The 15,000-nt window shown below is 55.2% G+C and overlaps 1 protein-coding gene across 1 annotated transcript in view; it reads left to right on the forward strand.

Moving 5' to 3' along the window:
• Positions 1–14,708, forward strand: part of KLHL18 (kelch like family member 18) — a 45,090-nt gene extending 30,382 nt beyond the window's left edge. The window contains exons 3-10 of the mRNA XM_053669073.1: positions 1,179–1,319; positions 3,378–3,576; positions 5,762–5,922; positions 7,131–7,267; positions 8,597–8,819; positions 11,709–11,813; positions 13,388–13,499; positions 14,208–14,708. Of these exons, the coding sequence (XP_053525048.1) occupies positions 1,179–1,319; positions 3,378–3,576; positions 5,762–5,922; positions 7,131–7,267; positions 8,597–8,819; positions 11,709–11,813; positions 13,388–13,499; positions 14,208–14,594 (1,465 nt within the window). The 3' untranslated portion in view covers positions 14,595–14,708. The remainder of the gene's footprint in view (positions 1–1,178; positions 1,320–3,377; positions 3,577–5,761; positions 5,923–7,130; positions 7,268–8,596; positions 8,820–11,708; positions 11,814–13,387; positions 13,500–14,207) is intronic.
• Positions 14,709–15,000: the final 292 nt, after the last annotated feature.

The raw sequence follows: 15,000 nt of genomic DNA on the forward strand, positions 1-15,000 counted from the left end.
TGACCCGGTGCATGGAGAGGATGCACAGAACCCGCTGCAAGGCCAAAGTCACGGGCCAGGAAGTTGTAAGGACAGACACAGAAGGGTCTCAGGGGCAGGGTGCACTGTTTTCTCCGAGGCCTGTGTCTGAAGGAGCCGTGCTGGTCCCCGTGCACACTGCAGATGCCTCCTTCAACGGAGGTTGACCAGGCCCCTGTGGTGGGTGTTGAGGTTGGCCCTGGGGCACAGGACAGAACGCACCTCTGTTAGCAATGGGGATCTGGCAATAAACAGTTACAATGAGTTGTCAGGGCAGTGAGAGTGATGTCCGAAAAGGAAAGCGGAGTAAAGGCTAGCGAATGATGGTGGCGGTCTATGCCATTTCAGGGTGATCAGGGAAGGCCTCTGTGATGAGGTGACTTTTGACCTTAATTGGAGTGAGGGAGTGAGCCATCTGGGGGAAGAGCCCTCCAAACAGAGGGAGCAGCCAGTGCAAAGGCCCTGAGGTGAGAGCGTGTTCAGCATGTTGGACCAGAGTGAGGGCGGACAGAGTGGAAGGTGGTCAGGTCAGAGGGTGGAGAGGAGCCCAGCCACACACGGCCCTGCAGGCGGAATTTAGACCTTATTTTCAGTGCATTAAAAGGGAGAAAACATGTTGGGAAGCTCATTCTGGAAATGTATTCCAAAGAAATTGTAATCTAAAACCATTGTTTTTAGTGGCAATAAGACGGTGATAGCTATTATGCCTAGCAATAAAGAAAATAAATATTTCAGCATATTCATACGTGGCAGCCACTAAAACCAGTAAACATGAAGGCAGTGTAGCAACGTGGTAAAGGGCCTCATAGGTATTGTATAAATAGTTACACAATTTATGCCTGGAGGCAAATAGGGACTGAAAATGAACCTAGAAAAATGGCCGCCATTGACCTGCTCAGTAGTGGCAATGTGGGTAATTGCTTTTTCTTTTTAGAATTTTCTCTTGTGAAATCATTTGGGCAATAAAGACAAGAAGTAGAGCGAGTCTGGCCATGGTGAAGTCACTGTTCCACTCAGACGGGTTCTGAAAGGGCTGGGGTTTGAAACAGGTTGTTTAGAGCAGGGCCCATCCATTCCCAGGAGGAATGTCAGCTCACTCAGGGCCCCAGTCTCTGGGGCCAACACCCGTCTCTAAAGAGCATCTTTCCTCTTTCATCTAGCGCCCTGGAGGCTCTGATCAACTTTGCCTACAACGGCCACCTTGCCATTGACCAGCAAAATGTCCAGTCATTGCTGATGGGGGCGAGCTTCCTGCAGCTGCAAAGCATCAAAGATGCCTGCTGCACGTTCCTCCGAGAACGGTGAGGTGCTCTGGGGGGCCTGGCCTGTGATGGGGAGCATGACCACTTCATTTCCGGGATCCCTGCCACTTAGCCAAGTCCTGAGAGCGTGGAGAGTTTTACAAAGGGCGGAGCTGGGAAGGGACTCCGCAGAAATGATCTTTCTTGAAATCAGTGTCAGGTGGTGCTCAGGTGACCCTTTGAGGAACATGACTTACAAAGCCCTGCCTGCACTTGCCCTTGGCCTGCCCATACCTCTTCTTCCAGTCCTCTGTCCAGTCTGATCAGCTACTAATGCAGCTGTCTGTTCTCACCCCGCTGATGTTTTCGGTGCTCCCTGAATGTTCCACAGACATCTCTTCTTTGTTTAGATCCTTCACCCTCCTTGAAATTCTTGATCTTTGTTTTCCTTTCAACTCTTTACGAGCCCACCCAAGTTTTACCTCCTGGAATACTCTGTCCCCCTGAGCTCCCTGGGAGCAGTCACTGCGTGCTCTTTTAGGGTCAGGACCATGGGTTTATCCTACCTACATCCAACCCTTGACAATGAACTTTTGATGACTGAGCAGATAAGAAGGATCTTCCTCCCCTTCAAGACGCAAGCAGAGCTCTTCGTCTTCAGGGAAAACCTGCCTTTTAACCAGTAGAGCCTCGGACACGAGAATTAGTGCTGCACTATGCACAGGCAGGGAGAAACCAGAGCAGTGAGCGCGCCAGTGTCTGTGCTCTCCCAGGCCTGGTCCCCACCCGAGTACTCTGACCGCCAGGTCCCTGGCCTGAAGACCGGTGTTCCTCTTGCCTCAGATCTGCCCTTCTGAACCTCGTCCCCTCTTAGAGCTGACCTCTCCCTCTCTCACTGCACCAGCCCAGTTCACTTACCAGCTCTGTGAGCCCTGCCTGCTGTCCGTGTCCTGCCTTTATGTTGCTCAAGGACATCACTGGGCACCTCTGTGTGTGCAGCCAGTCTTAGTAGCCACAGTGATGATGCCTGCCTAGCATTGGTGGGAGGCGGGGAGGTGTTCTGCTGGGTGCATGGTGAGTGGTTTCATCATGAGGTAGGTTGTCTCGTTCCAGATTCTGCAGATAGAGATTCGGTAGTCCCAGAACCTGGCCTGCCCCTGCCCTGGGATGCCACCTGATGCAGGCTGGAGGGCTGCACCTGGGAGTGTGGGGTGGACAGTGCCTTGCCTACTCATTTGTAAGCTTCTTATGGACACAGACTGGGCTGTTCCACTCTGTGTTCCTAAGAGTTTGAAGAATGATGGAGTAGGCATTCCGGAAAGCATTAGGTTGGTGCTGGCGACTCTCACAAAGGACAATAGCTCCACCTAGCGGCATTGGAGGTCATCACCGTCAACACTGGATCCAGGCTCTGTTACAAAGTCGGGTCATCTAAAAGGTGCTTAGAGAAGGATTTTTAGTGCAGTTTTCTCATGCCCTGATGCTACAGCCTTTTTAGCTCTGGGCCTCACTTTTCCATCTGAAAACGAGAGCAATTACTACTTTACAGTGTTGTTCCAGAGATTCTGGAGAATGTGTGTGTCCTAGACTCACTGATGGAGATAATAAGTGATAGCTGCCTAGGTGTTAAACCACCCGGAGAGCCTCTATCTGTGTAAAAACAGAAATCAGTGTAAGGGTCCCAGTGTTAGAGAAGCCATTTCTCCTCCAGGAGTAAGCTCTTGTTCCACAACTCCGGCATCTTCCTGGTGACCAGCGGTGGATACTCAGCCAAGAGTGTCAGCAGCCCAGGGACAGCAAACTGGTTCTCAGTACGTGTCCTTTTCTTTCCTCCCGAGAGCTTCCCGGAGAGCGCATCCCACCCAGCCGCACAGAGCACCAGCCCGCGAGGCAGACCCTCTGAGGATCATCTGTCCTGATTTAAATAATACCTTTGCAAGTGAAGTCCCAAAGACACACCTCGTGTGACACTGGGAGTTTCTCCAAGGTTGAGGACAAAATTTGTGGGAGTTTTTTGTTGTTGTTCTGTGGCTTCTCCCAGAGCCAACCTGAGAATGATTTGAAGATCAGTGTTTTTCTTCCTCTGAAGTTTTCATTTCTTTCTTTCTTGTGCAAAAGGCTTCACCCTAAAAACTGCCTGGGAGTGCGCCAGTTCGCGGAGACGATGATGTGCGCCGTGCTGTACGACGCAGCCAACAGCTTCGTCCACCAGCACTTCGTGGAGGTGTCCGTGTCGGAGGAGTTCCTGGCCCTGCCGCCAGAGGACGTGCTGGAGCTGGTGTCCCGGGACGAGCTGAACGTCAGGTCCGAGGAGCAGGTGCGTGGAGCCCGGTGGCCGTCCGCCGGCCACTCGGCTGCGGCTCTCTCCAATGTTTGTTTTCCTTTTCTTTTCATTATTTTTTTAACAAAATGAAGAGCATGATGTGCATGTAGTTGGTATTTATTATTATGGGTTTGTTATATCATGGGCATTTTTCATGATTTTACAATCCAAATATTATTCCATTGATTTTATCAACCCTGCTTCCTTGATTCTTGGGTATTTGGGTTATTTCCAGTATCTACCATTAAAAATTATGTTGCGTTGAGCTAGAAATCAGTATAGGTAACTTTGGAAAGAGTCTTTTTCTAAAGGAGAGCAGAGCCTTGGGGCCGTTGCCAGTGGGGAATATGAAGTCAAGAGGGGTTGGTTTGTTAAGATGAGAGAAACTATAGTGCAGTTTGGCTGCCGTTGGGAATTTTCCAGAAGGCAGGGAAGAATTGTTAACGTGGGAGAAAAGGGAGAGGCCTTGATGTCCTGGGGGGGTGAGAAGGGACCCATCCCAGGCACCAGGACAAAGATTTGATAGGCATGCTCCACGCAGGGGGCGGGGAGGGAGCAGGGGGGGAGGGGAGATTCTGGTAGAGTCTATTCACATTCTCGTCTGATTCGTTTCAGCTGAGAGTGAGAATGAAGGAGCGTTAGAAATTGAGGAGAGATGGCTAGGTATGAACTGGGCCTCTGGGGGAGGGCGAGAACGCGGAGGGCGCTAGGGAAATGGAGGGCGCTTGGGAGGAAGCAGGGCCTGATGGCAGGAGCAGCCGCAGATGTAAGACCAGCGGGTCTGCCCTGCTGCACGTTTTGTCAGCCACCCGCAGGGGGCAGGTGCAGAGTGGGGGTGAGTGAAGACACAGGACTCACCAGAATAGGGGTTTGTGTACCGGTGAGTGTGAGGGGACGAGTGCGTGTCGTGGGAACTGAGGGCACTGCGTTATCCCCCAGGCAGCCCATGGGTAAGAGAGAGGTGAGCGCATAGGCTGGGGTCGGGGGGAGGCCCGAGAGGGAGGCTGGAGGAGGGGCAGCCGTGTCAAAGGCTAATGGGCACCCATTACTGAGCTGTAAGGATTGGAGGTGGTGGCAGGTACTAGCGCACTCAAAATTACGGAAGAGGTGGACCTGCTGGCAAAGCCAGGAGTGAGAGCGCGCAGGTCCTCCAAGGACAGAGAGGACATGTTCTTGGGGTGGTCAGGAAAAAAGTGAGTGAGAGTGGAGCCAGAGAGGCCCGAAGGGCGACCCTTTCTCCTCAACAAAGACGGGGTGCAGGTCATGTGAAGACGGTGGTGAATACTTTGAGCGGAGGGCGGCAAGGGCTGGGCAGTGAAGGGCGTTGAATGCAGGGGTGGAAGTACGGACACGGCCCTGCAGGCACTGGGAGTGCCACCGCCGCAAGGCCTCTGCCCAGTCCGTCCACCGGAAGTCTGACCAAAGCCGTGGCAGAGCAGCTTGGGTGTTTGGAATCAATCATCCGGCCTGACCTCAGCGGGAGGAGCCCCAGGCCCCCGGAGGCAGGCCGTTGGCATGTTAGTCTTAACTCAGCTCATTTCTTTAATATCTAAAGAGCCCTCAGCCCTGAATAAGAGTGAGCAGTAGAAGAGCAGACCGTGAGCTCGCTCATCCTAAGAGCAGGGAATGTGACCTGGGCAGCTCGTGTATTGGAGTGATACATGTGTGAGGGCTGGAGGGTTTGGGGGAGAGATGTTCCTGTGACTAGAGCCATTGGGGAGGGCTCCTTGGAGGACATGGATCTTGACCCAGATCATAAAGGAAGGGGAGCGGGTTTAGATGAAGAGGAAATGAGGGGACATTCTAGGTGAAGCGGACAGTGTAAGCAGAGGAATTAGCCAGGCTGGTGGAGGGTCTTAGAGGGAATTTAGGAGCAGGGCACAGGAGCAGCAGGAAGGAAGGCAAACAGGGTTTTGGTTGCAAAGCAGAAAGGAATAAGGAACCATTAACAGGTTTCCATAATGAACTGTTAGTCACCTAGGTCTGTGTTTCGAGTTTGGACCAAACGGGAAGCTGGGGAAGTAGAAAAGCGTGGATTCAGGAGACAAGAGAGAAGGACGAAATGATCCAGGGACAGCCTCAGGAGAGGGAGTGGAAGGGCTTTAGGTTGAGGGGCTTGGGGATGTGGCCTCCGACTGGGAGGAGTTGCTTCCAGAGCTCCCGCTCTCTGCCGTGGCAGGTCTTTGAAGCCGTGCTGGCCTGGGTCAGGTACGACCGGGAGCAGAGGGGGCCCTGCCTGCCTGAGCTGCTGTCCAATATCCGCCTGCCCCTCTGCCGGCCCCAATTCCTGTCAGACCGAGTGCAGCAGGATGACCTGGTGCGTTGCTGCCACAAATGCAGGTGAGCGGGGGTGGGCCTGCACAGGGTGCTGCCGCGGGTCTGCAGAGGAAGATTTGGAGTGGTCCATCTTCACTCGCAACACACCAACTGGTCTGCTTCTGTCTGGAGCCTGCAGGAGCCTGGGTCTCAGACTTTGGGCAGGGAAATGCGCAGTATGGGAGTATGGAGGCAGAACGGGCTTTCTCCCTAAATTGTCTGAGGGTTTTTAAGCATCTCCATCCACTAAGTTGTTCATGAATATGCTGATGTCTACTGGCTGCCCTGACCCTACCCACACCAGCCGCTGACTTAGTGGCGACTTCCTGGGGCTCCTCTTCCTCTTCCATGAATGTTAGTCAGTGCCCAGCGCTCAGGCGGGTGTGAGCCACAGCAGTGGTGGGCAGGCAGCAGGGGCTGTGCACCAGCATGTGAAACTCTCATCCCAAGTCACTCGGTGACGACATGGCCAGTGGGGCTGCCCAGGCAGCTCCAAAGATGGTAGCCCTACAGAGGGATCATTATAAAGGTAGAGCAGCAGAGAAAAATGTTTATCCTCCTTCAAACCAGCCATTACTTGTCATATGCATGGCTGGTTCTGGAGGCAGTCAGTGGCTTGGTGCAAGCAGAATGAAGGTATGTGTCGGGTCAGGTGAGGTGTGACCGGAGATAGCTGGGACCCATGGCACACAGCCTCGAGGGTCCTGTTGAGGGGTTTGAACTTCCTTCTGTAGACACTACGTAGCCATCAAAGGCTCTTAGAAACATGGCTTGGACTGTGGTGTAGAAGGTGGAATGGTGGGCTGGGGCTGAGGCAGGAAAATCCAACAGCAGCAGTTGGCTCCTGGTGAGAGATGGTTCATTGTGGGGTGTGAGCCGTAGTGTGGACAGGAGGAGGGGCGAAAGGATACAGGCTCCTCCCCAAAGCCCACTGTTTTAGCCTCCACCCTGTTTTTCTCCTGCCGGCTATGTGCCTGTTAGAAGGTAGTCATTCTGATCACACTTGCCAAGGCGAGCTCAGCTCGTCTTGCTCCCCTAGTTTTGAGTGTGTCTCAAAAGCTGTGTGTGCTTTCTCCTGGATTCAGCTGCGTTCTTTGAGACCAAACCTTCTAGAAGGCTTCTCTTCCCAGGTTCCCCCTGCATTTGGAGGTGGGGGGGCTGGGCTTGGAACTGTAAATGTGGACCACATTGGGAGGATGCCTCCTGTCCTAGCATCTTGCCCCTTATTTCAGGGACCTGGTAGACGAAGCAAAGGACTATCATCTCATGCCAGAGCGCCGGCCCCACCTGCCAGCTTTCCGGACGCGGCCTCGCTGCTGCACGTCCATCGCTGGGCTTATCTACGCTGTGGGAGGCCTCAACTCTGCAGGTATCTCGCAACTCCGCCTTTGCGGGGCACTGTCTTGGACTCTGTGGGTGAGGAAGCACCAGACACCTAGCCTGGCCCTTTGTCTCCTCCCCTTGCGTGTCACCTCCCCGTCTCAAATTTATTTAATTGTCCTGCTGTTAGAGCATGTTGATATTAATACCATCGAATCAATATGGGAGCAAAAGAGCCCTTTAGAAATCCTCGTGGTCTAGCCCCCTTCCGTTACAGAAATTGGGGCCCAGAGAACTTCCACCCTGTTCACATGAATTGGTTTTGACCTGAGCCAGTGTGCTTTTTGGTTTTTTTTTTTAGTTTATTTACTTACTTTTTGAGAGAGGGGAAGGGAGGAAGAAAGAGGAGAGAAACATGGCTGTGTGAGAGAAACATTGATCAGTTGCTTCTGACATGTCCCCAGCCTGGGACCTGGCATGCAACCCAGGCTGGTGCCCTGACTGGGAATCGAACCCGTGACCTTTCGGTTCATAGGCCGTTGCTCAGTCCACTGAGCCGCAGCAGCCAGGGCCAGCACTCTTTCCCTGACATCACATTGACTATGGGATGGGCTCCGCCCTGGATAGAATATAGTCAGAGACCCAGTTCTGTTACCAGGCAGATCCCGTTTGATCCCAAGGATCCCTGGGAGTCAGACTGCAGCAGTGCCACCCTAAGGATCATTCCCCAGAGCTTCCGCATCCGCCCCTGCCAGCAATGCTCTTTCCCTCCCAGCTCCTGTGATAAACACACATGTTGCAGTCTGTGTGCTGTCGGCAGCTCTTGTATCACACGGTCAAGTTTTCGGGGATGCTCCACTGGACCCCTGCCACCCTCCTTGCCAGGCACCATTGCAGGGCAGCAGAGACTTAGCAGAGAGGGCAATGCAGACACCTCAGTCCCGGCAGTACCGTGGCCCTGGGAGTCGTCACCTCCAGTGTGGAGGCCAGGCCTTTCCCCAGTGTCAGTTCAGCTGTTTGTGGGAGGGGGGCAATAGGCCGCGGGTTCAACCCCCAGTCCGGGTGCGGGCAGGTGCGATGCCCAGTCTTGCTGCACAGGGGAGGCGGCCAGTCGATGCTACTGTCTCACTCACATCAGTGTTTTCCTTCTCCCTTCCTCCCTCCAACAAAGCAGTGAAAAGTAATGCCCTCAGGTGACGGGGGGGGGGAATTATGTCTGCGGTTATTATGGCTGCAGTTTCTCAGTGGGCCCTTCCGGCTTCAGGTCCTGTGGGAAGAGCTGATAGAAAGTTAAACTTTCCATATAACCAGACCCAGCGGCTGTGATCTAAACGAGTGGTCTCATTTGTTTAAATTTGAGTAGCAAATTTTTATGCAGGTGACTCCCTGAATGTGGTGGAAGTGTTCGACCCGGTCGCCAATCGCTGGGAGAAGTGCCGGCCCATGACAACGGCCCGCAGCCGCGTCGGCGTGGCTGTAGTGAACGGGCTTCTCTACGCCATCGGGGGCTACGATGGCCAGCTACGGCTGAGCACCGTGGAGGTCTACAACCCAGAGACGGACACCTGGACCAGAGTGGGGAGCATGAACAGCAAGAGGAGGTATTCTGGAAGCCACTCGTGTGGTCCGGGGAGCACACACTGGGCGTCTGGCATGCCATCCCGACCAGCAGGGGCGCATAATAGAATAAAGCACAAGCTCTGGCCTGCGAACTCCCTGCAGCCAGGCCAGCCACCTGCAGTCCTCCAGCTGGGAGCGAGCCCCCACCCGCTTACAGTGATTTCCTGCCTTGTCCCGTGAGGAACTCGGGGAGACGAGTCATGGGTGTGTGGAAGTTGTATTGCTATTGGACTCCTGGGTGAGGCTGAAAACGTGCACGTGAAAGGTTCAATGAGGGAGAGAAGCTAGACTGGACCATCGGGGAGGTTGCAGAGAAGGGGGATGGACGTTGAAACTCAAGCATAAGCAGTGGTAAGAGGAAATCCGAGGTGTTTTTCTTTATACTTTGTTTTGCCCCGATCCCTGCCAGACATGTGCTCTCACTGCCTGGGAGCGTAGAACCCTGGCAGTGTTCGTCACTGCAGGACCGAGCCACATTCCCCCGCACCAGCACGTGGGCGCGCCAGCGAGGTGGCCGAGGTCACGGGCCTCTCACCACACCCTGGCTGCCTCACACATCCCTCCATCACAACTTGCCTGTTCACGTGTCCTCAGTCAGGATTTCAGGGCATCCAAATAGTGTCCCACTTAACCTTTTTCATGCCGAAGCGACAGGTGGCGTCTTTCCTGCCGGCAGACATGTGTGGAGCATTTACGCGGTTGGGCAGAGGGAGGCTGGAAGTGGACGGGCACTTCACTCCTCCGCCCTCGGCGAGGCCACACCGGATCAGTGGTTTTAACTGGAACCCCGACGTCTGTCTTCTAGGACTGGCAGAGGAGAGGAGGGCAGTCCGAGTTCCCTCCCCATCAACCAGCACAGCTCCGCACTGACCAATTTTCACATGCTGAGCTTCCTCGACCTGTACCCACCCATAGGGGGAAGTGGCATGAATTTTTTTTCGAAAGGGGCAGTTTGAAAACCACTGGACCAGTTGCTCTTTAAGGGCTTTGCTGAGCGTCTGCCTCCCAGACCGCTTTGTCTGGCCGTGCTGCTGGGTCTCCACGTGTAAGGTCATGTGACCACACAAAAAGGTGGAGTGGCTGCGTGTGTGGTGAGGAAGAAGAGGGGGTGTGGAAGGCCTAGGCCATGTGAAAGTGTCACGGCCGTGACACTGGTGTTCCACCTTCACCGGTGTTAGCACATGGCCTCTGGCCAGGAGGAAGCTGCCTTTGTACCAGTGAGAGCAGGTCCACAAAGGGTCGAGCTGGTTGGTTTGGGAGAAAGGACGGTGTGTGCAGGACCTGCTCGTCCCGAAGCAGCGAGCTGATGCGCCCACGTGGCTGTCCCCCCATCGCCACCTCGGCGCCGCCCCGCTGCACTCCTTTGGGTTCTCTGCAGCTTTCCGAGGCCTCAGCCGACTGCAGTCAGTTCTTCCTTGTCGATCTGCGCTGGGCCATGTCCCAGCTTTAATGTCGCGGGTTCGGAGAGTTCCCTGGGAAGAAAGCCCTCCCGGTGTCCATTTCCCCCGCTGCGGTCAACGCCCTGTTATTAGCAGGGTGGGCCCAGCTGCACTTCACCCCCTTTAAATTACAGGCTGCCTCAAACGTTCCCGGTCACTTCCCTCCTGACATCCCACACAGCTCTGTCCTGCCAGGCGCTGACGAGCTGCTTTCTGCCACCATTCCTTCCCCTTCTCCCGTCTTCCAGGCGGCTTCTCGGGAGATTTCTCCCTTGGACGACTCCGGTCCACGTCAGCCAGCATTTCCCCTGTCTCTTCACACCTCACCACTTAATTGGTAGTTAATCTCACCTAGTTTTGTGACACCTCATGATTTTTTCCCGTGTTTTATTGAACTTCTGTGTTACTTGTGTCCACTTCTAAAATGATAGTCACAGGTCTAGTGACTCGGTGGTCTTCCCACTGTCCTTGCCTAGGCAAGTCCTTCCTCTTCAGGGCGTCTGTCACCATGTCCCTCAACGGGACCTTGTGTGGACCAGGTTGACTCACTGTGTACATTTGAGAGGTGGCAGTAAGGCTGGTACAGTGCATTTTTCTGTTTGTCAGACACCCAGATCGATTTACAGTCTTCTCCAGCATTAGGTTTGAAAGCTGAATTGGGCAGCTTGGCATTCGTGTTTAATTTCTCCTGAGGCTTTGCTCAGAGCAGATTACAGGTCACGCCAGACCCCTGGGTCTTCGGTATGGGGAGAGCTTGGTGTGGTGAACAGCATGGGGGTGGGGCCCGTCTCTGGGCAGCGGGGGAGAGGAGCCCCGCCTCCCCGAGCCGCCCGTCACACGCTGGTGATGGTGGCAAATTGCAGGCGTAGGGTGTCCGACACGTGCAGCGTGTGCGCGGCAGGAAGAGCCATCCTGTCACCACTGCGCACACTGGGCCACGCAGGGCCGAGTGTGTAGCAACAAGACACTGGGTCTCTGTAGCAGACTGAAGGGGAAAGCCGGGTAACACGACAGTGTGTGTTGAGGGCCTGTCCATGCAAAGCGCCACACAGCACTCCCGGGATCGCACTGAGGAAGTGGGGGTCGGCAGAGGGTCGCTCTTGCTGAGGGATCAGGGTGGCTCTTTGAGGAGAGGGGAATTTGACCAGGGCCTGACGGGAAAGTTAGGCCGTGAGCTCAGCAAAGTAGAACAGGGGCACGTGAGCCGAATAAGGACTGAGAAGACCAGGGAGCAGGGAGACCCCAATTGGGGTAGTTGGGAGACAAGAGGAATCCAGGGCCGCTCCTTCGGCCTCAGTTTTACACCTTTACGTAGCCACATACCTGGGATTTAGGTCTGTTGTAGAAAGAGGCAGTTGGTGGGCAGGTGTCCTGTCACCTTCAACCAGGGTGAAGGTGGCCCGTCTGGGGTGACAGCTCCGTCTGTTTCAGTGCCATGGGGACGGTCGTGCTGGACGGGCAGATCTACGTCTGTGGGGGCTACGACGGCAACTCTTCTCTCAACTCTGTGGAGACCTACTCACCTGAGACGGACAAGTAAGGACTCCGTCTCCCCAGGGCACCTGGGGCTCGCTGAGCAGAAAGGATGGAAAGTTAGAACTGCAGCTTTTAAACGAGGCTTCCCCGTTGAGGACAGAGCATATCTTAACCTTCTTAGCCCCAATAGAATCTTGTATGTAATAGGCATTCATTTAATAACCTTCGGTTAAGGGAATGAATGGTTAAGTACATTTTAGAAACAAATAGTCTGTGTAGACACCGGAAACATCTATTTAACATGCTGTACCTCTGAGCTAAATCAGCCCCGTGTAATGGAAATACAGACAAAAGAGGGTAAGGAATAGATGAACAGCACTTTCTAAAGTGGGTGGGGTCCGACTTGAAAAATATTTTTGAAGTTCCATGGTCAAATAAGTTGGAAGCATTGATGTCCGTGCCACCAGAGTCCTTGTCTTCCCGTAAGGCATGACCGAAAACCCTGCGGCAGAGGCCTGGTTAACCTCCTCCCATGTGACAACTAGCATCAGCTTATGGGGTTACTTGTAGACCGTTCTTGGGGAACACTGGCAAAGTTAGCCCAAATTTCCAGTTTCAGTATTTGAATTTTCACATTTTACGTAACAAAATATGAGCATATTAGTAGAATGGGTTTATCAGAGTGCTTTTAAGCCAATATTCCATTCATTGAACCAATTTATGACCTATCAGTCAGCAAGCTGAGTGTCTAAGATCGTTAAGTAGCAATCAGTCTGCTGAGCCACAGGTGCGTCACAACTGTCCTACCCCGGGGGCCTGTGTCTGGTACTCTTGGGCACAGTCTGATGAAGGCCTTCATCTTCCCCACGGGGAGAGGGGAGGCAAGGTTAGACCCATCGTGGGTAGCAGGTGGTGCTCATTCAGGCAGGGAGACAGCAAGAAGAGAGCCTTGGAGATAAGACAGTGCCAGTGTGACCACGGAGCAGGCGAGGGTGGCGTGTGGCCAGGGGGCGAAGCTGGCAAGTCGACCAGGATGGCGCGGTGAAGGACCAAGCAGTAAAGAACCGTGTTAGGGAACTTGGACCGCGCCTTAGCGGGAACAGTGAGGAGCCACTGGGGGGACACGCTGCTTGGGATCCAGGTGAGAATTGTCCAGATGCCCGGCTGCATGCGAGGGGGCTGCCGCAGTGGTCCAGACGAGAGGCCAGAGCCAGGGGGTGGGTACAAGCACTGAGCAGGAAGCAGACCAGCGGGGAACTGGTGACCACAAGAATGTTGAGGTTGGCGGAGAAGTCCTAAAATTGCTGAGTTTACAAGTATGGCAACTAGGTAGCTGGTGGTCCAGTTACCAGGACTGGGGAGTACAGGGGAGGAGCAGATCTGTAGACGGCGTTGTTCAGGGCATGCGGCCCAAGAGCCTCAGGGAGGGGCGAAGAGCAGCTGCAGGCCTGAAAGCTGGGTGAGAGGCAGCAGCTTGAGGAGGCCGCGTGCAGGGGCTGGGAGCAGTGGGGGGGGGGGGGGCTGCCCGGGGCCGGGGGAAGAGCAGCACAGTGCTCCCGGACCTTTCTGAGCTGTCTCGGGGACAGGGACACTGGATCTCATGGCTCCCTTCCTACTTTGGCTCTTTCCTGAAGGTGGACGGTGGTGACCCCAATGAGCTCAAATCGCAGTGCTGCTGGGGTCACAGTCTTTGAGGGCAGGATATACGTGTCGGGCGGCCACGACGGTCTGCAGATCTTCAACAGCGTGAGTCGGGGCTGCTCCTGGGCTGAGGGCTCCTCCTCCTCCTCCCGGCTCCGTCTCCGAGAGCCGGTCGGAACGGCAGCTCTCTGGGCAGAGCTTCTGCCTGCCCTTTGCTGGGCAGGGCATCAACTGCAGGTCAGAAATTCTGAGAATGGGAACCAGTGTGCACTGGGGAGGTGGAGTGTGGTCGCTCCGCCCCGGCCCACGTAGTTCTCCATCGCATGCTGCGTGAGACCTAAGAGTTCTGCCCAAAGTAGCGTCAGTTATACACAGAGTGTGACTTCGCAGACAGGTGTAGCCTTCTGCGTGATTGTTTGGAATAAAACCTTCACAGCCGTTTACTGGTGGTTGTTCCCCAAGAGGCTGTCAGTGCTGTGGTGGAATGAACGCACCTGGACAGGTGTCGGGAGGCCCGCCTCCGCCTGGCTCTGTCCCTGCGCAGCAGAGCAGCCTTGGGCAAGTCCTTCATTCCGTTTCTTGGATGCAACCAGGAGGGGTCAGAGTAGGCGCTCTCTTACCTGTCCCAAGAGCATAAGCCCAAGAGCAACTGAGGAGACAGTGTCAAAGCCACAGCCCATGCCGGCAGAGCTCCTTGTCCCTGGGCCTCCCGCTGGATTCTGACACCCTGTGGGCCGCCGTGCCCCATGTGGCCACCCGTGGGCTGAGCCTTGGCTCTGACCGTCCTGGGCTGTGCCTCTTTCCCTGCTGCAGGTGGAGCACTACAACCACCACACGGCCAGCTGGCACCCCGCAGCCGGCATGCTCAACAAGCGCTGCCGGCACGGAGCCGCCTCTCTGGGGAGCAAGATGTTTGTCTGCGGGGGCTACGACGGTTCTGGCTTCCTCAGCATCGCCGAGATGTACAGCTCTGCGGCGGACCAGTGGTGCCTGATCGTCCCCATGCACACGCGCCGCAGTCGCGTCTCCCTGGTGGCCAGCTCTGGGCGCCTGTACGCCGTGGGGGGCTACGATGGACAGTCGAACCTCAGCTCGGTGGAGATGTACGACCCAGAGACGGACCGCTGGACATTTATGGCCCCCATGGCGTGCCACGAGGGAGGGGTCGGTGTGGGCTGCATTCCTCTCCTCACCATCTAAGGCGGAGGCTGGCATGTGGTGGGGCAGGGATCTGGTACAGACACAGGCACTTCCTCCCGGGGGTGGTCCTTCTCGGGGGAGGCGCGGGCCAGAAGACCAGGCGACGTGTGAGCTCGCCAGAGGTACAGTTTTTCCAGGTGCTTAAGTCCTCCCTCACTGTGCTGCCCTGCGACCTTCAGGTCTAGGTCATCACAGTGTACAGCACGGGACAGAAGCCCGCCTGGGCCCCACAGCTGGTGACGCGTGACTGCTTTGATGGTCCACACGTACACAGGCTCCATCCAAGCCCGGGTCCCGCCTGCGGGCGGTCAGCCTTCCATCCGACACTCCTCCTCCCCTGCTGTCCTCCAGCCTTGTGGCCAGTTTGTGACGGGACGGCTGCAGCAGCCAAGCCTGTTGGAAGTCG

The sequence above is a fragment of the Artibeus jamaicensis genome, unplaced genomic scaffold (genome assembly GCF_021234435.1).
Source record: "Artibeus jamaicensis isolate MK-2021 breed Jamaican fruit bat unplaced genomic scaffold, CSHL_Jam_final contig_519, whole genome shotgun sequence".
Classification (NCBI taxonomy): Eukaryota; Metazoa; Chordata; class Mammalia; order Chiroptera; family Phyllostomidae; genus Artibeus; species Artibeus jamaicensis.